Below are 27,062 nucleotides of genomic sequence, written 5' to 3' on the forward strand. Positions count from 1 at the left end.
GGCCTTTCCCAATTGTACTTGTCAAGTCCTCTTTCAAGAATGAAAACCTTTGCTTTCACTGTGGATTTTTCACTATTAACAATATATCCATTCGCTCAGTCTTAGTATGTGGAAATACTTTTAGAATCGCTAACCTATATCCCTTATTAACCAGAGTGTAATATTGGCGTATGGTTCATTTTGCCTTTAGCCTTAAAGTTTACACTTAAAATCCTGTTTCCCAAAGTTGCTGGTTGTATGGCTTTCTTTCCTACCCTCTTCAGTGGGGTAATGTCACTTATTTGTAATACAGGTAGGTTCAGTCATTAGTTTGTATTTCAAGTTCCTGGCACATCATGGTTGATTTTATTTTCAGAGTATGTGAAACATCATTGTAGTTTTGAATCAGAGTTAAAGGTGTACATTGAGAGGCGTCACTCATGCCAAATACCCCAACCCCAATCCTCCTTACTCTGCTCTCGTATTCACCTACTCTCTGCAGGTAACCAGTCTCATTAATTTCTAGTTTATTCTTCTTGTGTTTCTTTTGCACAGATGAGCAAATACATGTATATTTTCTCCTACTGCTTCCTTATTAAGCAAAGGATTGTAAACTGTAGACATGCTTGCATTTTGCTTTTCTCACTTAATACTTCCTGGAAATCACGACATCAGTTCACAGAGCTCTTCCTCATACTTTTTACAGTTGTGTAGGACTACACCATGTGACGTACCAGCTTACTGAACCACTCTCCTGTATATAGACGTTTAGGTCATTTTCAATTACTTGCAATTACTATCAATGCTGCAGTGAGCAACCTTGTGTGTATGTGCTCTTGTACTGTTGACGGGTACCATCAGGGTATTTTCCTAGCGGTGGAAATGATGGGTCAACAGGGTAAGTATATCCCGGTTTTATTACGTATTGCCTAGTTCCTCTCCAGAAAGGTCGTATCAGCCGGCTCTTCCGCCAGCCACATATGAGAGCATTTCAGCAACAGAATGTGTTGTCCTTCTTTTATTGACCTTCTTCCAAACTCACAGGTGAGAAACGTATTTCAGTTTAAATTTGCATTTCTCTAATTGTTTGAATTTTAAAATATATTTCAGGAACACTTTTATATCTTCTTTTTGGTGAGTTATCTTCTTCAATTTTTTTTTTCTATCAGGTTTTTGATCCTTTGTCTTTCAGTTTTTAAGAGTTGGCCTTAGGATTTTTCTAAAGCCAACGAACACTGAATATACATGTTGGCACTTTCAAGTTTCCCATCATGACTTCAGCCAAGTAAAGTACTATAATCTAGTATATACTAACGCAATGCAAGATTCTCTATTTACGGGGTTAAATTCTATTTTCATTTGAACACCAAAGTACGTGTAAACTTCAAGAACTGCAGATATGATGTTGGTTGTGTAGTCAGTTGGTTATTATGGAACAGGGCTACCTTTCTGCATTATGATGTTTTCTTTTTGTATTACTTTTTAGCCCACACGGTCAAACCTCATGCTGCCAATCTTGGTACTGAGCTTAGACGGGGCTTCACCACCTATGAGAATAAATGTTTAATGTGTTCCGAAGCCAGACACAAATCATTTTTAGAGTGATCAGATACACTGTGGCATCATTTACATTCTTACCCTCTTGACTATTAAAAAATAAATGGGGACTATTTTCCTATTAACAGGCTATTTTAAAATTAAAAACAAACTGTTTATGAAGACCCAGTTCCGCTCCCACATACCACTTGGATTGTCTAATTATACACTGCTCTTTCAAAACCTGCTCTCAACTCAGGTGTGTTAAATTTAGAAGGCAAAGTATAACCCTGTCTTTATGGATTACAACTTTGGAAAGTTTCATGTTGAGACATTAAAAGTTGTGTTTATTTTTTTAGTGGCTGTCTAGCTCTTAATATGTGTCCACAGGTGCTACAAAAACTGATCAAAGACCATGTAAGGACTCAACTGCTGCAGTAAAGGTCCAGCTACAGGTGCCACCGCACCACCTGTGACAGGGATACCACTGCAGCAGAGCGGAAACCAGGCAGTAATGCTGCCGTCAGCTGACGCCAAGGGTCCATCACGGTGCCCCCAGTGGCAGACGGGGCCTGCAGAGGGCACGGGGGGGAGCGCCAGGGAAGCTGCCACCGCCTGCCCGAGCCCCAGGCAGGTGCGGGCTGCTGTGCGGGAGCTGTGTTTGAGGGCGCCAGCTTTTTGGAGGGCATTAAAATACACGTGCCGCTTCGCTGTTGTTTGTTTCTACACTGCTTTCCCTTCTCTTTTCCCTTTTATAAATCACTTGATTTATAAAAGAATTAGAGTCGTCAGTATGGAAAAGAAATACCCTACGTTTCTGGAAAAGTCAGTAACAGTTAAAAAATAACAAGTTCCCAAAGAATCACCTCCTTCCAGGTACAGAGCAGAACAAGTCCTGGATGTCTTAATGTCTTCCACTCACCACTAATGAGACTGAAGGTAAGGTCAGGGAGTTTGATAAACCACTTAAAGGGAAAAAAAGTTTATAATAAAAATACTCAAGAAACTCAATCTCCTTTCACCTTTCCCTTTGCCCTCTAGGAGCCAGTGAAAGCAAAAAACTAAGACAGCATTAGGTGACTGCCCGCAGGAGTGATGTCAAAGCTTTGGCAGAGTATTGCTGAATTTTCAGGAAAGACGGGTAGAAAGATGAAGTCAGCGAGTGAATTAAAACCAGTTAGCTTCCTACTTAGAACTTCTTTATAAGGCTTTCTTAGAGCTTAAGCACTTTTGTGCTGGCTGAAAAGTGGAAAATAACATGCTTACATAATCAATAACAAAAAGAATTTCAATATTATAAAAAAGCTTTGTATCACATTCTAGCAAAAAATTTTAAAAGGATAATGTTAAACATTCTGACCCTTTAAAAAATATATGCCAACTACATGTAAAAGCTGTTGATGGACTAAACAAATACATTCTTAAAAAATGATGTGGTCACAATAAAAAAAAAGAACACTTTTATACATAGGATTTTATTTTGCACTGCTATAACAATTTCATTATAGACCAAGGGAGAGAAAGAAAAAAAAGGATAAAACCACCACACTGAGTAAATTACTAATGCTTTTCTACTTTTAACAGGATTTTCCATCTGGTAGAATATTTATCGTCATATCCCCTTCCAAACAGACAAGGTGCTTACCATATTGTAAAGATCATAGGTTGCCACTGAAAGAAAAAAGTTTACACAGTCACTGTACATCAAGGTTGAAAAACTGTCCTGCATGAAAAATATACTTAGAAATCATGTGAATAAAAGAAAAAGAAAACATTATTGTGTTTAAGGAAAGATTAAAGTCCTCATAATGTGTCATCTAAATGTGGACATCCATGCTTCCTGGAGTCGCTCAGGTGGAGGGAGTTCCTGCGTCCGCCCATCTCACTCATTTCACTGGGTTTTGACCCAACAGTACTCATTAAGGCAAACAAATCCTTTTCTGAAGAGGTCTTAAAGAAACTGTGGACAAAGAGCAAACTTTTGGCGTTAAAACAGGTTAACACGTACACAGCCTCTAGTAATGTACATTAAGCGTATTTTTCTTGGACTGGTGACAAGAAAAGATGAACATGCTTGTTAACAATGTCAAAAAGTTGAAAATTCAGTGTCCAAGCAATTCCTAACAATGCTTCTGTAGCTTTAAGCTCTAAACGGTGGAGAATTTATGCAAATGCATTAAAGAATTCAAGCTTGGCAAATGACACCCAAGCAGGTTATTAAACTATATATACAGAAAGGAAACGATAAATACAGAATTAAAAGAGTCCTTCTGTTTTCCCTATAGCCTTGAAAACTGACAAACTTTTGAGGACAGTTCTCTAATATTAAACATTAGGTAACCACAGGTGTGGGGAAACCTAACTACACAAACTGATTTAAAATACTCAGGATGACTTTGTAGTGTTTAATACAATTCAGTTTGTAGGTAGGGGCACACGACAACATTTAACAAAAATAATCACATCAATTGACCTAGAAATCAAATGCAAATAGATATGAATACAATCTTCAAAATCTGTCTTTTTAAGTGAACATTAACCATTTATTCAAAGTTATACAAGAATTTGAAGGATTAAAGTCTTCTGTGACATAAAGCCATTTCGAACAGTTTCATGTCTCAGCTGAGCGGGAGGGGAGGGGGAGGGGTGAGTGGGGAGCCCCACGTGGGCCGCGAGGCAGTACAGACTCAACAGCAGCCGCCCCCGGCCTGCTGTCCTCCCTGACTGCCCGCGTGTGTGGCGTTAGTAGCAGCATGCTGGGGGCCAATTTTAATGCCATTTGCCTGCAACAAAGAGAAGAGGATAAAAAATGTAACTGGATCCAACCAGAGAGAATAGTTTATATTTATGAAATCCTTTAGTTTCTTAATGGCACAATTTTGTCAAATGACTAAAAAAACACAATACACAAAGCACGTATTTTCAATAATTAAAGCAACATCTCTCAGGGGAGGCGCCTTCCTTTTAAAATAACACTGTGGAAGTGCTCCTGACAGTAACTCCTGTCATCCCAGGTGCTGGGCCAGCAGAGGCTGCAGAGCTGCGTCGAAGGGGGTTCTCACCACGGAGAGACTGTTTACAGCGTGATCTTTACAGGGGAGAAGCGCGCGGAGCCTACGCGGCTGCGGACGGCGAGCAGCCCTGCCCCCGGCGGCGCCTCCGCGCCGCGCTGCGTCGGCTGCACAGGCTACGGGCACACGAGTGTTCTGTGTCATCAATAATTTCTATGATCCCCAAAGACGTGGCAGCCTGCCAAGAACCCACACACAGAGCAGTTCTTTCATTCATCAAACTCACACTTCTGTCTTAACCCTCACTCCCTCAAGTGGATTTTACCTAAAAATACAACACTTGGAGAAAAGTAATACAGTAGCTTCAGAAATTAAGCTCTTAAGGAAACTTTACGTCACAGTAAATCTCAGATTTATAGTGCTTGGCAGTTGTTCTGCAACAGGAGTAGCCTTGGGGCTTCTGGCACTAGCTCAGTATTGACAGCAGCTGATGTGGTTTCTTTTCGCTCTTTTGACTCCTCTTTAATAAAAAGCATGCCCTATGGCTCATTGGTTTTGCCCCCTCTGGGCTGGTAGCGACTTCTGGAGGAATCAAGGAGTCAGACTTGGCATCAGGCCAAGCAAACCGCACGGCCGCCGGCTCCCGACGGCACGGCGACGCGGCCGGCGACTGCGGGAGCGCGGAGGGACGCGCAGCGCCCCCGCACCGCGGCCCGGCTGCTGGTCAGTCTACGGCATTAGGCTCTGAACAGTGCTCCCTTTAAATTAACTCCAGACCTACTGTCTAGAAGATACGGGTTAGAAACTGTATTACTACAAATTAAAAGAAATGAGACAATCAAGTACTTTTTGGAAAACTTAAGCAAACTCTTGTTTGTTTTAGCAAAGAAAATGGAGGCAAATAATGGCGAGCTGCTTTTGTGCGGGCCAAGAGACACACACACGGTGACGTCCTAACACGATGCCTTGCTTGGTGTACCTGCGGGAGGAGAAAGGGTTCTTTTCTTGGAAGCAAAAAGTCTTAATACAGAATCGCAAAAATATTCATGTGAAAGTAAATAACATGCCGTATCCACATAAAAATTCTGAAATAAATAAGGATAAATGCATAGTGGGAATTTAGGTCAAAATGATGGCTTTTGGTAAACACTGAATTATTTACTTCAGAGCTTTACATTTTATCCTAATCACGTTGATCAAAACTGGCTCAGAATAACTTTACAAAAAAACAAAAAACAGAAAAACCCCCTAAACCCACAAAAACAAACAAAACAGCTAGTGCCAACTGCCAATTACGTATATTAATTTTGTCTCTGGAAACACGCTCTGCTGTAGAGGGAGTGGTTTCCAAATCGGGCACTTCCCTCCCCCGTACTAGACAGCAGAGCACGCATCCTGCATTAGCAACATCGCACACGCATCTACACACTAGAAAATGATTCCCCGAAGCAGATGACACCAGATGGATGTGTGGATTTTCTTTTCTCTTTGGAGGATTTATATTATTTTGCACTGCTTGCAATAAATGGATAGGGTCAGTCACTTCAATCTGTTTTCAAACATAAAGTTATGTTCTACTAGAACATAAACATTTAACTATTATACAACATACAACAAACCTTCCATTAGATGACTATAAAATAATGTGCTAACTGACATCATAGATCCATTTTAGGAATTTTTAATCCAAGTTCAATTCTAAATTAACATTAGCCAATAATATTTATATGTATATACCTCATTATTAATGTCAAAGACTCCTTCTTGGATTTTTTCATAAATTTCTTTTGCTGTATTAATAAATGCCTGAAATATAAGATAGAGAAATTGGTTCAAATTATTTAAAACCACACAGTAAAAAACATATAAAAAGCTCTATAAAACATTACAATGCTCAACATAAGAAAATCAACCAATGTAACACCATGTTAATATAATAAAGGACAAAAACCACATGATCATTTTAATAGATGCAGAAAAAGCATCTGACAAAATTCACCAACCAACTGATCATGAAAAAAACACTCAACAAAGTGGGACTAGAAGGGAACTTCCTCTACCTGATAAACAGCATCTAAGAAACCCCACCAGCTAATATCGTACCAGTAGTGAAGCGAGGATGTGTGGGAAGGTTCACTAACACTGTTAGCAGCAATAGCCCCGAAGTAGAAACAACACAGATGTTCATCAACTGATGAGTGAAGAGCTGACTCATGCGACAGTGTGGCTGTGCCCTGAAAGCATCATGCTAAGTCATCTAAGCCACGCAGGAAGGACCACATGAAGTGCGATTCCATTTACATGAAATGTCTAGAAGAGGCCAATGCTTAGAGAGAAAAAGATTACTGGTTGCCAGTGGTTAGGGGAGCGTTCTGGAGGAGAGTGACTGCTAATGAGTATGGGGTTTCTTTTTGAGGTGATGAAAATGTTCTGGAAGACAGTGGTGGTAGTTGCAACTAAACCCTACTGAATTACACTCTAAAAAAGAGTGAATTTTATGGTATGTGATTTATATCTCAAAAGAAAAATTCATGATGGGAGAAGAGGGGGATGGACCATAACATAAGAACAGCACACACGAGAAAAACATGTCAACTAGATAAGCCGCATAAATGTCCATGTTGAAATTAGCTTACTTTTGGAGGCCACTGTTCCACACAGGTTCCCTTTTGCCAGACAATGTACTACTTAACATACAGTTTAAGAGGGAAAGAATCGAAGGATGTTTATGATAAAGAGATAAAGGCAGCTCAACTTCTACGCCATGTTGAATGGAGTCCCACCCTTTTCCCATATAGCACACTAAACTGACAAAAAAATAAGTGTTAAAGCACTGTAACCAAATTAAGCCTCTAAGAATCAAAGCTGATCCATAAGCATTCTATATTTATGTAAGATATTAAGATATTTTCACCAAATATTGCCAATGCTACAAAAGGTGTATATAAACTCATGTTCCAAACTATCGGATCTGAGAGATCACAGATGATAGTATTAATGTTATATTCGATCAGCCTTCTGTGAAAATTCGTAAGACAAGGCTGTTCTCCACTACCACTAATACAGACTTAATTCAAAACTGAAAAAGTAAACAGGGTTCACGGAGAGGAACGCATCGTACCTTTCGTCTATTCTACATGGGACGCATTTGACTGCTGAACTTGCCACCAGAGCTTTTGTTTCCTCATTAACAGGACTGATATGTTTTCACCTTTAAAGGCCTTACAGCTCCCCAGAGTAATCAATCTACTGCAGCTCAATTACTGCACCAAGAACACACCAGTCAGTGAAGGAGACGTGAGCGGCTGCGGCAGGAGCACAGAGATATGAATATGCATAGACTCTAAGTGGCTGATCGAATCATCTGAGAGGGTCATGAGAATTTGCAGCAAAATAATGAGAAGAATTAATCACTGCAGATTCACAAGGCACTCAGGAAGCAAGTGCGCTTTCCATGCGTGTGTGCTGCAGTTAAAGCAAAGGAGAAACTGGCTTCCAGCCAACTATGAGTTGATTCACATTCCTCAAAATTGAGGTTATCCTTATAAATAAGGAAAAACTAAACTCTATTTCTAATAACATGTCAATTACAGCAATGGCCCGAGAAACCAGGCTAACTAAATATTGAAGTCAACAGATTCATAAATTCACAGGGTTGAACTCCTACTGTAGGGGCGCCCACATGTGTATATTTCACTGGAACATTACACAGAACTACAGGGTCCCACAAATGAGTTATAACTTCATATAAACAAACATTTATATTACAAAAGTCATTATTAAATATGCCAATGGATATAAATACATTGATTTCTTGCTAATCTGCTGATGAATCACTTTAAAACTGGCTTAAGGCTGTATTTTTATTTATGTTAAAATTTCCAATTCACTACTAATTTTATTTCCTAAATAGTACTTAATACTTTATTAAGCACCTTTAAGAATAGTTGTACCCAATGGACTTAAGATGTATTTTATACCTGAAAGACCTGCAATTAACTCCATTACAATTAAACATAACAAACAGTCATCTTTTCTTTTATAATTCCCATCATCTCAGTGAAATAGTCTTCAGACAATGCTACATCTACCTGTCATCCAACTCTCTGATTACATACTAACGACAGTGGAATAAAATATTTTCCATTCCTCTGAGCATATTATAGAGAAGATACTATATAAATGAATTGTTTTATCTACATCATATCAAAAATTAGTATTTAATATATATTACTAAGTGATTAATTAATGATCAATTTTAATGATCAATTTAACTCCTCAGAGTTTAAAACCTAATGTGTGACAAATGTAGACAGTAGGAGACCTGTTTTAAAAGTATGTGGCTACGGACTGAAATTGTTGAGTTCCCTAATACAATAAACATTAACCAAATACCATTCAGGCTTATTAAGAGATCAAATGAAACTTCAAAGATAAGAGCCTTAGGTGTCACAGACAGTAACTGTCCACTAAGGCTGCAAAGCATTTCAGAAACTCAGAAAGACAAGAGATACATATCTGTTACAATAACTGGCTAGAATTTTCTTTAATTGCTCATTTCACTACAGTCACTTAAAGTCAATCTCCATATATGTTTTTCAAGGTAGAGATGTAACATTCTGAAATACCTCTAGAACACAGGAAAAAAAAAAAGAAAAAATTAGCAACAATAAGCTAACTAAATGGATATTACAAAACCTTTACACTAAAGCTCATGCTTTAATAGGACAGTCTTAAATTGAAATTCCTTCTAATTTTAGACATCATTTTAACTAGTTTTACTTTTTCTATTCCCCAGGCTACAGAAGCAAATCATGAGAAGGAGGGGGAAGGAGAAAGGGAAGGAGCATGTGTGAGGGTGTGCCCGTGTGAGAGGCCGGGAACAAGCGTGTGCAGGTCAGGGGAAGAGGCCGCGAGGAGCCGGAACAGCTGCGGACAGCTCACAGCTCCTGCCGGAAGAGCGCGTGTGTTGGCGACGATGGTTCAAGTCATCAAGGAGAGAGAGGCTCGGGACTTGCTGTTTAACTAAGTAATATGAAATACAGTTTTGAAATGCTGTCATTATTCTTAGAAGTTTTGACATTTACCGGGGTAAGATTTTTAACAATTAAATTATCTGGAATAATTATTTCCTTACTATCAAAAAAATGAAGCAAGATGATGGCATCCATCAACGAGAGAAAATTTTTAGCACTGGTTAATGAATGAAATGCTCTTAAAACATGACATCCTAAAGATCATTGCAGGTTTTGTCACAGAAGTCAGAATTACAAACATTATATTCATCTCTATACCACGTTTGAAATATAGTTAAATCTGAATATTAATAAATAGGTTTTAGAATAGGAAAAAATAACTGCTGACAAAGTGATGTGAAAGGAATTCATCACTAGCCCTGTAAAACAGTCGAGGCAGACCCATGACTAGGAAGTACACACAAATTTCCTTGCAGCCAACTTAACTTGGCGAGCCTCCTGCCTTCCCACACAGCGCTCCACGCCAGGGCCCGAAGCCTGACTCTCTCTCCGTTTTTCCATTAGCTCCCCCTCTGCCCTACTTTGATTAATTGCCATGTTCAGTCCTTTACCTTCATTAGCCATTAACTGCCTTCCACCTCAGACACTAATCTTTTAACCCTTGGCAGTAGTTATCTGAATGGTTCTGATAATACCTAAACTTAAGTTTTCAGGGACTTCTATACCACAAATTAAAATAAACACAATCACAAAGAACTATAAATGTGCTGTAATTCAAATAAATATTCAGCAGAGACACAGCGGGTCTGTATCCTCCCTATCACTTGTCCTTTCCCCAAGGGCATCTATTAAATAGTTCCCACAGACTCGGCACTTCTCTGGGTACCAAGGAAGACAGGAAAGAGGAGAATGTAGTTCCTACTGCTGCTGACCTAAAACAATTTAGTTCAGAGAACTAAGCACGAGGGCTTAATGTGCAGTTGAGGATGCAGGAAAAAATCAACTCTGCACTGACAGAGGAAGTGTGTGCAGGGCAAGACAGAGGCGGGGCTAGCCAGAGGCTGTGGACAGTATGCTATGAGCGCCTTCACATCCAGTGAGAGAATAGAGGCAAAGGGGAACATGGAATCATATTTTATTTTTATTGTGGTTTAACAGTTTTTAGGGCACAGTACTGAAAATAAATTGTCTACAACAGAGTAACATTTAGATTATTTCCTTGTGTAACATGCTGCCACCTGGTGGCAAGATAAAAATCACAGCCTCTGTTGGTAAGAATCAAAATAAATCAGTGTCTTAGTTTCATTTAAACATCTTGAATAGATGCTAAAGAATAAAGTATCCTGTAAAATAAGCAATTCTTCAGTTCTCTCTGAGAACTGCGGAACACAGAACTAGAATGCCATTTAATTTTCTTCTCAGTTGCGAATCAATGCTACGCACATTATAGGTGTGCATCTGCCAATGCTTGTATAACTAGCATTTACTAAGTACTTACTATGGGCCAGTCATTATGCTAAACGATTTACATAGGTTTTCATTATTTCTGAAGAGAAATTCAAAATATGTGTAAAAAGTGAGAAAACATTTTGTGGGTTAAAGTTGCACCTGTAAGTTTATTAGCAGAATGGCTAATGTGGGTCTCTGAACCACGCTGTCCAGGGTCCAAGCCCCGTGCCACCTCTGTCTGTGTTGCTCTGGACCCGATTGATGCTTAACCTCTCTGTACAATGAAGGTAATGACGATGCCTGCCTCAGACTTGGGGGAGGATGAAGGGACAGCACTGACAACAGTGCTCGGCTCATAGCAAGAACCCAACGCACGCCAGCTCTCCCAACCCCGAGTTCTGTCTGAGGGCAACGGTGTGGGGACAGCAGGAGAAGCACTCCTCAGTGAACTACAGTATCATGATTAAATAAAACTAAACATCAAATTAGCAACATATTAATGTGTACAGGGAGCCCTAAAGAAGAAAACATACGGAGGTGAGACTTGGATATTATGCAGAGATAGGAAAGCCTTGTAAAAAGAACATCAGATTAGAACTGGAGATGATTTTAAATGCAAAGCTTCTTCAAACTCTGTGACTAAAAATGGCTGGATTCTCTCTGATTTAGCTGCAGGGGGAGGGGCCTCAGCTTTCCAGTTCCCTCCCAGACGTCCCGCAGGGGCCACTTCTGGGGATGGGGCAGGAAGGAGGCAGAACCGTCGCCTTCTCTTTCCCTCAGGTTCCCTGACATCCTTACTCCAGAGCAGAGCTGCTCTGCTCTTCTGTCTTTCATTCAGTCTCCTGTGTTTCATTAGAAGAAAGAGGGCCACTGCTAAATCTACTCATGTACAGTAACCCTCATTTTACTAACAAGCACTGAGCTGCGAAAGCGGAAATGACTCACCCAAGACCCTGCACAAATGCAGCAGAAGCAGGATTCATAGGATTAATTTTCTGGCCACATTTATTTTCTCTTTATCAGGAGCTTCTCTTTAACACAGCTCAAAGGAATTTGTATTTATTTTGCTTATGCTGCCGTTAAAACTGAACATTAAAAGCACACACTTTTCATATCCTTTAAAAAGCTTCTTTCTCCCTAGAAGTTACTTTGGATTGCTAGCATTATTTCTGGAAGTACAAAATATGTGTTGCATCCTGTGTTCTTCCTTCCCTTTACAAAAATTAACACTACATGTGAATGCTTATTAAGGAAAGGAGATGGCTTAAACAAATCCTGACCAATTTCACCAGGGAAATAAAGCAGAGAGAGAACCCCGAACTATTAGGTTAGAAAGGTTTGGGGATTACAATATTTAAGAATTTCCTCTTCCTCTTTCTAGCAGAGATAACACAGATACATTTAATTCCTTAGTACTTCAGTCTTTCCATTCAATGAGCTTTTACTGTGTACCTGATTTGTACCAGGCACTGAATACACATATTCAGTTATATACTCGGGTAAATGAGTATCTCTAACCTCAAGCACACGGTAGTATAGGACAGATGTAAATCCAGAGTTCGAACACCATACAAAAACTTCCACAATAGTTGTTTAGAAGGGTAACATGGCATGACAATGTCTGCTGGTGAAAACCTGTCAAGAGAGAAAGCCCTGTGGATGAAGGCTCGGAGGTAAGTAGGCTCCCTCTCATTTATTAGGAAAATTAAGAGGAGGATGGGCATTCTGGGTGGAGAGGCAGAGTTTAAGTTCAGTCACAGTGGAAGCAGGGGACAGACAGCCATGTGAGATGAGCGTAAAGAGGTGGCCCACAAGGCATCAAGGAACCCTTGAAAGGTAGGACGCAGGTGGGGGACAAAAACCAGAGGGTGGCTCAGAGGATGAATTACAAGAGGCAAAGTTGGCAACAGGAAGGCCAGCAAGGAGTTTAGAATAATCGAGGTAAGAAATGAAGGCCTGACAAATCAGAACAGTGGCAATCAGAATAGAAAGCAAAGATCTAACTTGATAACTACTTTGGAGAAATGAACAGGACTTGGGAAAGAATAAGGTAAGAACGGTAAGGTGTTTAAAGATGATTTCATTTCTGGCTTAAGTGATTGAGATGGAAGGATATACCATGAACGGAGATAAATGAAAAAGGAAGAAAATCAGGTTTGAAGGAGAGAATGAAGAGTCTATTTTAGACACACGGGATTCTAATGCTGACGAAAGTCTTGGTGGCTGGTGACCTACACAGCTGTGGGACCCTGTAAGGGCATGAAAGGCACCTAACAGCACGATTTTCTTCAGAAATGGTGAGCTATTCTGGTTTAGAAGCACAGAAAATGGATGTAATTTTCAAAGTTGACTTTGGTTTGGATCATTCCTGAAATTCCCTAGGGTGACGGCCAAACAAGAGGTGGCAAAGCTGACGCCAGTCGGCAAAGCCTTCCAATCTGTGGAAGAGAGTAGTAAATATTTCTTACACTAAGCTCCCCTCAAGGGATGCTGGAAGCCTGATGTGGTCAGGTCAGATTTCCAGTGAAAAGTCCTGTGGTACCCAGGACACCGAGCACAGGGTTAAGGGGACAACAAAGCCTTCAGTTTACAGCCACATTCCAGCTGTACAGAAACACCTGTTCCACCACTTTCGACACAGCCCAAGGCAAAGAAGACATTGCCTCAGTGCAAAGTCAGTCTATAGATTTCCCAGTACCGGGACAGGAACTGCTCTTCTTAGTTACTAAAGTCTTATCGTCATGTCCCTCCCCACCTCCCCCAGTCATAGAAATCCAGCCATCCTGCCAGGTTAGATGGCTTGCACATGGCTGCAATCTTGGCCGTGTTTTTATTAGCTATTATCTTGGTATCTTTAGTACTTCAGCAGCTAAGCCAGGAATTCCCAGCTCTGACTGTTCAATAGTTTAAGACAGTTTTAACTACTAAACTTTAGCCTCAAAATTTTTGACGTTTCTATGTTTTCCAGATTTTACATAAATTCCCAATCTTAATTTTAAGTAAGACTGATGAATACAGGGAAACATCACCCATCAAGTGGCTAAGGGAGTGAGAGGGATATGTGACAATGTGGCAGCTGTTTGACAACAACATGTTTAACCATCATTCACACCACAATCGCCTTCAGGTCCTAGAGGGAATATAACACTGTAAGTTTTGGCAACTCTGAGAAAACAAAATTTTAATTCAGAGGGAAAATACACAGAGGAAAACAGGGAAGGACTTATAGAGGTAACTATATCACTTCTGGAGTATTTTGACATCTTTAAAAAGTTGGCCTCTGGCTTTCAGAAAGTACCTTCGCTAGCCTGCTGTAATCTTTGCCACAGTTATTCCTGGGCCTGAAAACACCCTTCCAAATCACAAAGACCCCAGGCAGCTACTAGAGGGAACACCCACACAAAGGAGAAGCCAACTGTTCATCACCTGCATTTTCAAAAATCTCGTAGGTTTTAGAATGCTTAGGGACAAGAATGTTCAGGACAGAATTCCACCTGCAAGTTAACAAGTGGGAACACAGCATAAGCTGATTGGAGACTGCAGGGAGAGGGGCAAGGTTAAAACAATTAAGTAAATACTTAACCATCCAAACATTTATCTACTGTGTGTGGGAGAAACCATGCTGGGTGTTGGGGAGGCAGAGATGAAAAGATAGTCTGTTTTCAAGGAATTCTGTCCCAATGTTGAGCCAATGTGAAAAATAAGGATGAAGGTTAGACAAACATACAGGGGTCATGATAAAGTATTTCTTTGGGCGGGGGGAGGGATGGCTAAATCACACTCGGAAACCTCTGGGCTAAATAAAAGCCAACAAGTTTCTCAACAGTGGGTTTTCAGACACTAATATACTATTGTGAATTCTGGTTTTCTAAAAGCGAGGTATAGATTCAGCTCCTTCTAAGCTCGTTTGACCACACAACCCTATGCAGAAGTGATCGTTTTAATTCATGCTCCTCAAAGGAGGGGAGGCTGGTCTTCAGCACTGCCATGCTCCACCGTGTAGCAGGCAGAAAGGGGAACCCGGAGCACCTGGTTCGAGTCCTCTCTGGAAAACGGGGCTAACGTAGGTGAAAGAACTCTGACAACGTGCCATACAAGTATACAGCAGCATTATTCTTTCAGGTACCTGGCAAGTTTTAATCATGTGAAAATACTTCTGAAAGAAATTCTGCACTTCTAAGACACCTTCTCAATGCTGACATCACCCATGACCACCGAGATCGCCAGAGTCCATCGGCCAGAGCATCTCATACTCTTCATACCAACCCCTCAGTGTGTCACAGGACAGCCCTGAGAGGTCACATCTTCCAAGAACGCTGCACAGTAGGACACTGAACAAAGGTGTGGTTCTGGAATGAACTGCCAGAGGGTGGCAGCTGAGGAGGGGTGTAGCTAGTGGGGGGGGGGGGAGGGCAGCTCCCAGGCAGGCATGATAGCTTGAGGTCCTCTATAACCTTCAAGTCTCAGGTGAAAATGGAAGTCAAACGAATAATTCAAAAATATTTACTGCTCGTCACATGGTTGGCTCTTCCTTCCTTATTGGTAAAATCTTCAGTAAAATGGGAGGTCAAAATCATCTTTTTTTCTTTTTTGTCAGCCCAGAAATAAAAGAGCCTAAACTTCATTCTCTTAATATAAAATGTGATGACCCTATAAATGCTCTGTGCATTCACTTAACTAAATGACAGACAAGTAAGGTTCTCCCCCCTCGCCCCGTATGCTATGCACTCAAATGTATGTGCACAGCATCCAAACATTAAGTTTAACAATCAGGAATGGGAATTGAGGATGTAAAGCATGAGCTCTGGTCTCCTATTACTGTGGGAATACCATATAGACAAGAGTGTTGTGGTTGAAATTGGCTTTCTGATCTTGCTGACGTTTAGGAGATAAATTCTGGGGTGTACTTCCACTACCACATTTAAGGGTGTATGTCTTCGGTGAATAACAAAAAAGAAAAATGGTAACTGCACGTTTGGAGCCGTCCTAAGTTGTATAAAACTGATGAAAATCCACTCCACAGGAGAGATGAATTCCCTTATTATAACCTGTAACTTGGAAATTATAATTTACAGTTTGGAAACAAGTATCTTAAACACAACACTTGTGTACTGCAGGAGTTTGCTAATAGAGAGGTTTTATATTGAGAAAGCTTTCTGTGTCTGTATATATATAATAAATATTTCTTTGTGTATATACACATCTGTGTGTATTCATCTTATAAGTGATTTTATAAGTGTAAAATGATACCCATCTATCAGACAGTAGATCTTATCTCAGAAATTCTACTTTTGTAAGCAATACCTAGTGTAGGCAAACTAGGGTATCATTTCATTTCTATGCTCTTTAGAAAATAATTTGGAAAAAAATTGGAAGCATAGTCCTGGGTGCCATTTTTTAAGACCCCAGGTAAAGATCAGCACCATAAACGCTGGTAAAAGCAGCCCAGCTGGCAGGTCAGAGGCTGCAGGGAAAGGGGATACAAAGTCCAAGACGCTGCAAGCAGAGCACCGGTGTCAGCACCACCAGGAAGATGCTGAAAACAGCTGAGGACACTCACTGCAGAACATACAGGTCAGAGATTGCCCATAAAACAGAAGTGATGCCCCTTCGTATCAAGATTTTCCAGGCTTCACTCTCTCCCCTAGGTTGTCACTGAAATGAAACATTTTAAAGATCAAAGCATACACCATCTTACCTACCACTAAATAAAGAGCATCCATGTATTATGCCGAGATGTTGGTGCCTCACTTTATAGATTTTAATTGCATCCTATTATTCTAGCTCAGTGTTACTGACATTTTGGACTAGGGAATTCTTTTTTGTGGAGAGCTATCCTGTGCATTTTTCTCTAACACCTCTTTGACCTTCTTCCCCTCAAGAGATCCTTCACGGGTGAAATCATGATGCTGAGTAATCAGTACACCCACAGATGAACAGGAAACCTACTTCCAGCAACAACTCAACTAATGCTGGAAAAATGGCGTTACCTTATGCTACAAATTGTCCAATCTCTTCTAGGAGTTAAACTTCATGGTCTCAACTTGCATTATAGTAACTAGATCTTGGTTAAAATATAAAAAGAGACTACAGCACAGCAGGAAAAGGGAACAGGTGAAGTTTTAAACTGAAAGGAGTCATCAATGCACCAGATAGGGTTAATCTTAGTGAATACTCACATAGTTTTAAATTTCTAAAAAGAACCCTTAGTCAGACAGTCCATGTTCAGGACACTGGCATTGGTATAAATCATTCTATCTTTTAACATAATTATCTTTAAATAATTTATATTAAAAAATGGCTTTTAAGAAAGTTTTGCCCTCAATACTAGAGTTCCCTAACTTCTTCTCTGCACACGAGAGCCAAGAATTGGCTAGGAACCGTGTAATTCTGATAGATTACACCAAAAGAGGACACTGCCGTTCTGAGAGCTGCCCAAACGCGAACCACAGCTCTCACCAGGTGACCAGGGCGCGTCACTAGGACACCTGCCTTACTTTTTCAACTCCTCACACGCTCAGCTCTCCAAATTCAGGCAGCAAGCTGAGGATAAATTCCTGTCTGAGCCCGCTGCTAGAGTTTCTACCCACTGTGCTAAACTGCCTCTCCCATGGAGGATAACGCAACCAGGCCAGTCCAAGTCCTTAGAAAGCAAAAACAAAGGGTACGCAAAGTTCTCTGAAATGGATTACTATTTCCTCCAATCCCAAGTCTAAGTGACCAAGAATCTAAGGACCCTGTAAAATTAATGTACTTCCCCCTTGTTTTCATCACAATTCTCCTCTGGATCTAATGCTAGCAGGCGAACTCTTGCTTAAATCCCAGACAGAATACACTGTAATTTTACGAGCTGCACAGTTCTCAGCTGTCCTGCCACAGGAACTGGTGCTGAGTGCCCGCGGCCGGGTGGACGTCTGATAGCTGCTGGCTCAGTTCTCCCTCCTCCCTCTTCTTTGTCAAAGGGGAAAGAACACCTTTTGTTAGTCTTCTCTGACCCCAAAGAAAGAAACTAAGTACCTGTTTTCCAACATTAATTGCCAAATGAAGTAAAAAAAAAAAAAGATGCTATTCAGACTTGGTATCAGATATTACTAAGGAATTAGTGGTAAATTTGTTAGGTATAATAATGGTACGATGGACATACTTTATTAAATTACTGCTGTTAAAATTCTTATAGGTAAAATATTTCTGGAATTTGCTTTAAAAACAGGGCACATAATAAAATAAGATCATCAAAATGGTGGGAACTTCTAAAGCCAGATGGTGCACGTGTGGGGGATGGTGACACTGTTTAAACTGATTTAAAATAGCAGCTCCATCAATCTTACTGTACTGTGAGCCCACCAAAATGCTTTAATACAGGGGATGTAAAAAGTAAACTAATGGATAAACGTGTACTGTCATACAAATGCTCTTCACTTAATGATGTACTTAATTGTTTTAAAGTCTGACATGCATAGAGGTCATGAATGAACTCAGCTTTTTAAAAATTTATTTTAAAATTTTATTCATTTATTTTTATTATTTTTTTGGGGGGGGGTAGGTAATTGGAGGGAGCACTGGGGATGGAATCCAGGACCTCGTGCATGCTAAGCACACGCTCTACGACTTGAGCTATAACCTCCCCCTTGAACTCAGTTTTCTTTTTTCTGTCTTTCTGAGGGTTAACTGAACAATGTTTAGAATTCTACATTGATGTATCTATTGTTTTTAGTGTGCCTCTTTGTACGTTTTTTAGTAGCTGCTCTGAGTATCACAGTCTGTTAGTGTTGTCATTTTACCAAATCAGGTGAAGTGTGGGAACCTGACCTCCTTTGCTGGCTCCCTTTCTCCGCCATGGTTTTATGGTACTTCCTATACACACACTGAGAACCACGTTGCTTCAACTGCCAAATGTAATCTATAAGACTTAAAAGTTGTAAGAAAAAAGTCGATCGTAATTATTCATACTTTTGATTACTGGTGCTCCTTCTTCCAAGATTCTTTCATCATCTCATTTCTGTTAGATAATTGTGCTAGATCATTTCTTTACCCATTCTCTTTCGGTAGATCTACTGAGAAATTCTTGCTTTTCTTTCATCTGAAAATGCCCTGATTTCCGCTCATTCCTGGATCTTTTTGTTGGTTCTAGCATTGTGAATTTGAAGTTTTTTTTTTTCCACCTCTTAAGAAGATGTGCTATTTCCTTCTGACCTCCATGGCTTCTGATGAGAAACCTGCTGTCATATGAATCGACAAGGTAAGGAATTGCTTTCAAGATTTTTTCTTTGTCTTCAACTTTCAGAGATTTGACTATGGACATAAGTTTGTCCTGGTGTGGATCTTTTTAGGTTTACCCTGTTTGGAGTTGGCTCAGGTTCTTGAATCTGTAGGTTTGAATCTTCTGTCACTTCTGGCAAGTTTTCAGTCATTACTTCTTTGAGTACTTTTTCAGAGTTATCTTCTTTCTTCTCTCCTTCTAGGACTCTGACAATATGTCAGAGCTTCTGCTACAGCCCCCCGGATTCCTGAGGCACTGCTCGCCTTTCTCCCCTACTCAACTTTCTGTAGTGGAGGCTGAGTAGTTCCTACTGTTCTACCATCCAATTCACTGTTTCTTCCCTCTGTCCCCTTCATTCTGCTGTTGATTCCAACCATTGTTCTAAATTTGTTGTTACACTCATCAGTTCTAAAATTTCTATCTTGTTCTTCTTTTTATCTTGTAGTTCTTTTGCTGAGTCTATTTTTCATGTTTCAAGCATGCTCCTAAAATTGTTTGCTGAGGCATTTTTATGATGGTTGCCTAAAAAAAATCTTTGTCAGATAATTTTAACATCTCTGTCATCCTGCTGTTGGCATATATTGATTTTTTTTCCCCATTCAGTTTGAGATCTTCCCACTTCTAGGTATGGTGATTTTCTACTGAAACCTGGACATTCTGGATACTGTGTCATGAGACTCTGGATCTTATTTAAGCATATGCTTCAGCTGGCTTCCTCTGACACCACTCCCAGAGAAATGAGGAGCATAGGAAAACCTCATTACAGCCAGGTGATGGTGGAAACAGCAACATAATTTTTTCTTTGATATTTGGCTGTAGTTTTTTTTTTTTTAAATAACTTTTCTGTTTTGTGAGGCTGCTTTCCCAGCCCTCTGGTGAGAGAGTAGGCATTTTCCCCCCTATACCTGGCCTTTCTGGATTGCCAGTTTCTCTAATACTCAGTCTGAGGTATATGAGGCAAAAAGAAAGCCAAGGGAAGTCACAGCCGTGTCAGTCCTCAGGTCTCCAGGTCTCCAACTGGCTGGTCTTTCCTCGGCCTTTCAGAGTCGTCGCCTTCTAACTGTCCACGCGCGGTGCTCCGCGCTTCAGCTGTACTTAGCACGGGGAGTACGAGAAAGTGAGTCTACTCCACCTTCCGAGATGCAGGGGCCCTCTGTTTTTTTCATATTCAATCAGTTTCTGAGTTATGCAAAAAGATTCAGGTTGATTTCACCCTTTTTGGATCACAGAAAGGGCTTCAACCATCTTAAAATACTTTTATCATGAAATATTTTTAGCTTTTAGGTAAAATCTCAGATGATTATACTATGTAATGCTTATCTATGAGTCCTTTAAAAATGGAATCTAAAAAGATTATTTCTTGATATCTTTGGCTTCCAAGAGGTAAATTAATTTACATGATTAAGTAAACTGCTATTTTCTCGAGTATGAGAAACTCCCGACCAGATCAAATTTAAACATTTTTATTATTAACCACAGATACAGAATTTCAGTAGTAAGTGTTGCCAAAACATTAATGAAATATATTTCATTTAACTGTTCAGCCAAATGACAATGGTAATTTGCTGCTTACAAGTAAATACCTGTTACTTGTTAAAAATGAGAAAAATGAACACAAAAGCATTAGAGTCAGAAGAGAAATCTAAGATCACTTTCCAGTTGTTGATGCCTTGTCATTTGATTTCATAGTATAGTTCTTTCATAAAATGCAGACATTTTTGGCTTTATGGTTCTCAAAATCAACGAGAAAATCCACTGTTAACTGATAATAAGGACATGTTTCAGATGTCTTGAAAGCCCCACATGTTGGTCCTTATGGTTTCAAATCCATACCTCTATTAAGGAGTGCCTCACTGAAACAGGCAGCTTTAGATGTCTCCTTTAAGTTAAGCAGAGGGACAGGATGGATTTCTGCAGTTGCTATGTAAAGCAAAGCATTATTCTTGTATGTTATCAAGTTGTAATTATTGGCAACAACAGGTAAAGCATTAGTTGGAGCCTGTAGGAAAAGCATTAAGGACAATCACAGAGCACCTCATCAAGGATATAGGTAAGTGTAAGATTTTAGCTAAAAAAGAATTCTTCAGCGAAACACAAACGCTACTGAATGACTACAGTCAATTTCTGGGTTCAACCGTTAATTAGAAACACCCCAAGTATTACCGTTCATAAACATTCACTCACTATCTACTATGTTGAAGGCACAGTGCTACCTGCGGCCTAAGACCCCGTCCTCTGCTATCTTTGAACAAGAGATTCTCCAATCATCTGTCTTCTAGAATCCCTTTCTGTAGCTGCTCTTAAGATTCTTACCCAAAAGGTGGAAATTCCAGCAAAACTCTGGGCAAACTACATATTTTCTTAGCCTCATTTCTGCTTTTTTATAAAACAGAGTGTAGTAATACATTTAGAGAGGATTAACCATCTACTTCTGTATGTATAGTAAATAAATACCATATCCACTACATAAAGAATAAAAGAACACAATGTGTTCAGAAAACTTCCACAGTTCAGGCTGATTAATGGAAATAATTGAGATACTACAAATTATATTTATTAAAGATGGCAGAATTCCCACGCTTTATATGCTACATAGCAATAATGTAATATTTTCCCTATTTAAGCAGGAATGGATACAAATAGCTACAAATGTTTAGTGTCTTGAAACATTTCCCAAATTTCATTAGTGTTCTTTTTTTCCCTCTTAAGCAACATAAAAAAGATTTTACGGAAAGTATATACAAAGGCGTGTTAAAGCATTCTGGCTTCAAGACAAGGCTCATTATAGAGCCTGAGGTAAGGTAAATGTCACAAGGCATTTCAAAGGGAAGAAATTTTCCTACTTTATGACACTCAAAGACTATCAGTGACTAAAAAGCTGGTGGGAGATGTGTCAACAAATGAATATTAACGTATATAAAAAATTTCTATTAAGTAAAAGGATAAACATTTAAAAAGACCTTTTATTTACCTCTTCTACATTAGAAGCAGTCTTAGCTGAAGTTTCCATGAAAATAAGCCCATGTTCTCGAGCAAATGCTTCACCTTCTTCTTTTTTTACTTCTCTTCTAGATTCTAAATCACTAAACAGGGGAAAGAAAGGGCCAAGTTACCAACTAACCTAGTACAACTGGAGGCATCTGCAAAACGTACCATAAGATTCAAAGTTGAGCTGATCATTCTTTCAATTAATTTTTTAACATGCAATCATCAACTGCATTATTCTGAGTATTATGAGGGTCAAAGTGCACACTGCTTAGTTTCAAAGAACTAACAATCCAACTAAAGAAATATTCTAAGTTAGAGTCCTAGAATGCTAAAACTGGAGAAACCAAAAGGTAACATGTAGCACCCCCCAAACCCTACCTTTGAAGTGGGTTTCCAAAGAAGGAAACTGTCTTACTCAACATAGTAAGTTGAGAGAGCAAGACCAGCCTGCTATCCTCCTCCTTCAGCCAGACTGACTGGGTTTCTATGACTGTGATTAAAACAAGTCGCACAATTCTCAGAAGCTATAGGAAATTGCTTAATAAAATTCAAAGTACTATAGAAACATTAATTAGATGATTAATCCATTTAGTTTAATTCCCAGTTAAATTGATAGTGGAAAAAGAGAGAGAGAAACAAAAGTCTAAGCTAGAAATTCTGGACAAAGTATGGCATTCATTTTTATCATACTGGAATTGCATTAGTCAAGATAGGGGTAAAAAAGCAGCAGTCTCCTTTAAGTGTTTTACTGTTAGAAAAAAATTAAACTTTAACTACTATAAATTTAAGTGCCCAGAAAAGAATGGAGAATACTACCCATGTGCTTCCATCTAGCCTTGACACATATTACTTTGACGTTTTATTTTATATGACATGTAATATTTTATCAGATTTCTTTTCTGTTGAGAAATAAAATCAATAGTTAGAGTTGAAACACCTCCTGTGTGCCTGTCAGCTCCTTATCTCCTTCTTTCTCTTCCTTCTTACCTCAGAGGTAACCACTATTCTGTGTTTGCTGTTCTTGTGCATGATTTTGTTTATACTCATGTTTATAGCCAGACAACAGCTTGTTAATTTTGGTCAACATTATGTTTTTCAGATTGATTTTCATAATATATATAGATCTAGTTTCTTAATTTTTGACTGCTGTATTACATTCTATCAGATGAAGCCAACACATTTTAAATTCTCCATCTGACATAGTTATTTACAATTTTTCATTATTATAAATAATGTTATTATGTAATTTTATACTTTTTTTTGTGCACATGTGCCCAAAGTTTTCCGAAGTACTATTTTTCAAACTGAGCCATGACACAGTGAATTGTAAAAACACTTTAGTAGGCTATAAAAAGATTTAAAAAAGAAAAAAAAAAAGAATTAGAAAACATCAGAGTAAATCACCCACTATTTCATGGAAGTGTTATGCAAGCACACACATAATACGTAAAATCAGTTATGTTCTTCTACCTGAAAGTGACTGTTTTACATACACTCATGACCGTAGCTTGTCAAGTGGACATACCACCATTCACAAGTTTGGTGAGAGCAGCCCAGGCCGAGGCAGGGACTGCGGTGAAGTGTGCATGTATCTCTGCACTGCTCTTCTGTCACAGTCTGCCTCTTTCCTACTATAATACACTCATAGCTACTATTCATTGTATTTTTTTTTTCACTTACTATTTCATGGGTCATTTTCCAGTATCTTTTTGCCATCTTTTTCAATGTTACTTTTGCTGAGTGCACAGTACAGAATGGTAGTATTTTATGCAAATCTAAGTTGCATAAATCAGGGCTAATACAAAAAAAAAGACGTTGAAGTCTCATTCACCCAAAACTAAGTAATGTCAATGTTTCAACTTGATGAAAGTCACCAGGAATTGCCCTCTTTCCAAGGGGCTGACTGGATAAGCTGTCAATCATGTTCACACAGTTAACTTATAAGCAGCTCATTATCAGTCACTGTCATTTCCGTAACTGAAACTTCTGTGAGTGACTCTGGTGACTATTTTAAAACCTTCCAAGTTGTTATACTTTAGAAATATTTTACTATTTATAAAATGCCACCTAAGCAATTCACTTGGTGGTGTGAGTGCTGGAAAAAACACTCTGAAAAATCTGAAATGTTGGAAAGATAGTTTGATGTAAAATACTACAAGAGAGAACTGTAAGGACATGCCATGTAAAAAATTTTAAACTTTACTGTTATAAAATAGGCATACAAAGAAGGATGGAGGACAATATAATACCCACGTACTTCTACCTAGCCTTGACACCTATTATCTTGACAGATTTATATCAGATGTCTTCTCTGGTGAGAAATAAAATCAACAGTTACAGCTAACTGGCTATGAGACAGCAGTGGTCAGATGAGAGCATTAAAAGCAGGCGAACTCAGTGCGCAAATATCACAGCGTAATTGGACAAGGACAGTTCACCTGACATAATCCGAGGGACTCCTGCGTGACAAACCCTTTCCTGGATCTGGGGACAGGCCACTCAACAAAAGAGACAAAAACCCAACTCCCCCAACCCCCGCTGTGGTCTCCTGGAGCTTATACTCTAGTAGGAATGAAAAATGGTGTGGGGGATAGCTAGCAACAGTGAAGTTCAGCCCCCTTATCTGACAATCATTCTCAAGGGAAAATTAGCTTTCCATTACACAAAATCTTTCAGAAAATACCTACTGCCCGCTGCCCTTTATCCCATTTTATGCACATGCCATATTTACTTAAAGAACCCCTTATTCTGGGATATTTAAAGTTATTCCCAGGCTCCCTCTGATTATGGTTGCATCTGCAAATGTTACCTCAGCAAAGAAGGCAAAGGATGTGTACATTTGAGGGATTTCTTTAGAAAAAAGGAAGTGGCACTGTTTTCATGACCTGTTTTATCTTATCACTCTTCTTTACTTTGGTTGTTTCCTCAGTTTTCCAGGCAAAAAATCATATTCTCTGACTTTTCATCCCCACTAATCCCATTTAAGTTGCTTTCATTACTTAAGTATCATTCTTTCCTAAACCACTCTCTAAATTTATGCTCGTCTTTTGTTTAGAGAATCATAATCCTTCGACTACTAAAAACTTCCATCTTTGTAGACTCTGCTTCCTGTTTCTTGTATAACTAATTTCAAATGCCATAGTTAAGAAAAATCTATGTCACCTGTCATTTTGACTAGGTCACTGTCCTCAAATCTTTCCACTGGTTCCCTACTGCTTAATTCATCTAATTCAAAAAGTGCTTTTTCATTGTTTCCATGTCTACCCCAATTCACCTCATCTAATAATACTCCTCTCATTTATCTCTGTTCATTTCCACTCATCTTTGCATGTCATACGCTCTTTTTCCCTTCCTCCTAGTTTCTTCCCTAAAATGTCTTTCCACAGCTACTGTATCCTAATGATAAGGGCCCCCCGTCTATAATCATCAGAAACACCTTCTGCATGGCTATACTCTGCTCTTTCCACACCTTGGACTATGACCTCCTGGTGGGCAGCAGTCACACGTGAGCCACCAGTAAGCTGCCGCCCACCTTGTTTCAGACACATGGAAAACACTAGTAAGAGCAAAGTATGAAGATTCTCTTTATTCTTTTTATTTCATACGTCACCACCGAATGGTAGTAAGAATACTCCATGTTACAAAGACTAAAGCTTCTAACAGCTTTAATCTTAAAAGGATTCTGACATTTGTGGGGGGTTCTGGAACCAATCCACAGTGGTTGTGGAGGGATCACTATTTTAACAGCAAACTTCAATTAGAATAATATTTCAAAAAATTTGATCTATGCAGTGTAATATTTGTTATACTGCTTTTATAGTTTTCTTGCAATATAACTGATATAAAAGAAACTGCACATTTAATACAAAATTCGACAAGTCTGACATACGTATAACAGTAAAGCCATCAGCCTCTCCAAAGTTCCCTCACACCTCACTGTAATCCATCCTTTCTTCCCCTAGTTCCCTATGCAACTAGTATCTGCTTTCTGTCACTATAGATTAGCCTGCATTTTCTAGGATTTTATATAAATAGAATCACACAGTAAGTCTTCTTTTTTGTCTGTTTGTTTTCCTCTCAGCATAATTATTTTGAGATGCATCCACTTTGTGGCATACATCAATAGCTCATTCCTGTTTACTGCTGAGTGGTATCCCATTACATGGCTGTGCCACAACTTATCCATTCACCTGTTCATTGAATTCTGGCTTGTTTCCAGTTTTGGGCTGCTGCAAACAAAGCCACTATGAATGTTTGTGTGTAATTTTTTGTGTAAAGCACATGCATCTTGGGTAAACACCTAGGAGTGAAACGGTTAGGTGGTATGACAAATGTATGTTTATTCTCTTAAGAAACCACCAAATTGTTTCGCAAAATAGTTGTATTTATACATTCCCACCAGCGGTATTAGTTTCCATTCCTCCATATCTCTGCCGATACTTGGTAAATTAAACTTCTAATTTTAGCCATTTCAGTGACTGTGTAATGGTATAAATAAATATATCATTGAAGTTTTAATCTGCATTTCCCCTATGATTAGTCGTGTAAAATATTTTCATTTGCTTACCTGCCATCCGTGTATCTTTTTCATGAAATGCTGGTTCAGACCTTTTGCTCATTTTTTAAAAGTGGGTTGGGTTTTTATTAATGAATTTTTAAGATTCTTCATGTATTCTAGACACAAATCTTTTGCTGAATATATGTTTTGCAAATATTTTCTCCTAGTCTGTAGCTTTCCTTTTCATGTTTGGAGCTGTCTTTCGAAGAGCAAAAGTTTTAAAATTTGTGAAGTGTAATTTATTGATATTCCCCCTATTTTATACTTTTTTTCTGTCCTATTTAAGAAATGTTTGACAAAACCAG

At 39.1% G+C, this 27,062-nt stretch overlaps 1 protein-coding gene across 1 annotated transcript in view; it reads right to left on the reverse strand.

Annotated features, from left to right (window-relative positions):
* Positions 1–2,973: 2,973 nt before the first annotated feature.
* The window catches only part of RAB2A (RAB2A, member RAS oncogene family), a 62,688-nt gene continuing 38,599 nt past the window's right edge, over positions 2,974–27,062 (reverse strand). Inside the window, exons 6-8 of the mRNA XM_032470116.1 lie at positions 22,183–22,294; positions 6,264–6,332; positions 2,974–4,298 (exon numbers count right to left, since the gene is read on the reverse strand). Of these exons, the coding sequence (XP_032326007.1) occupies positions 4,203–4,298; positions 6,264–6,332; positions 22,183–22,294 (277 nt within the window). The 3' untranslated portion in view covers positions 2,974–4,202. The remainder of the gene's footprint in view (positions 4,299–6,263; positions 6,333–22,182; positions 22,295–27,062) is intronic.

This window comes from Camelus ferus, chromosome 29 (genome assembly GCF_009834535.1).
Source record: "Camelus ferus isolate YT-003-E chromosome 29, BCGSAC_Cfer_1.0, whole genome shotgun sequence".
Lineage (NCBI taxonomy): Eukaryota > Metazoa > Chordata > Mammalia > Artiodactyla > Camelidae > Camelus > Camelus ferus.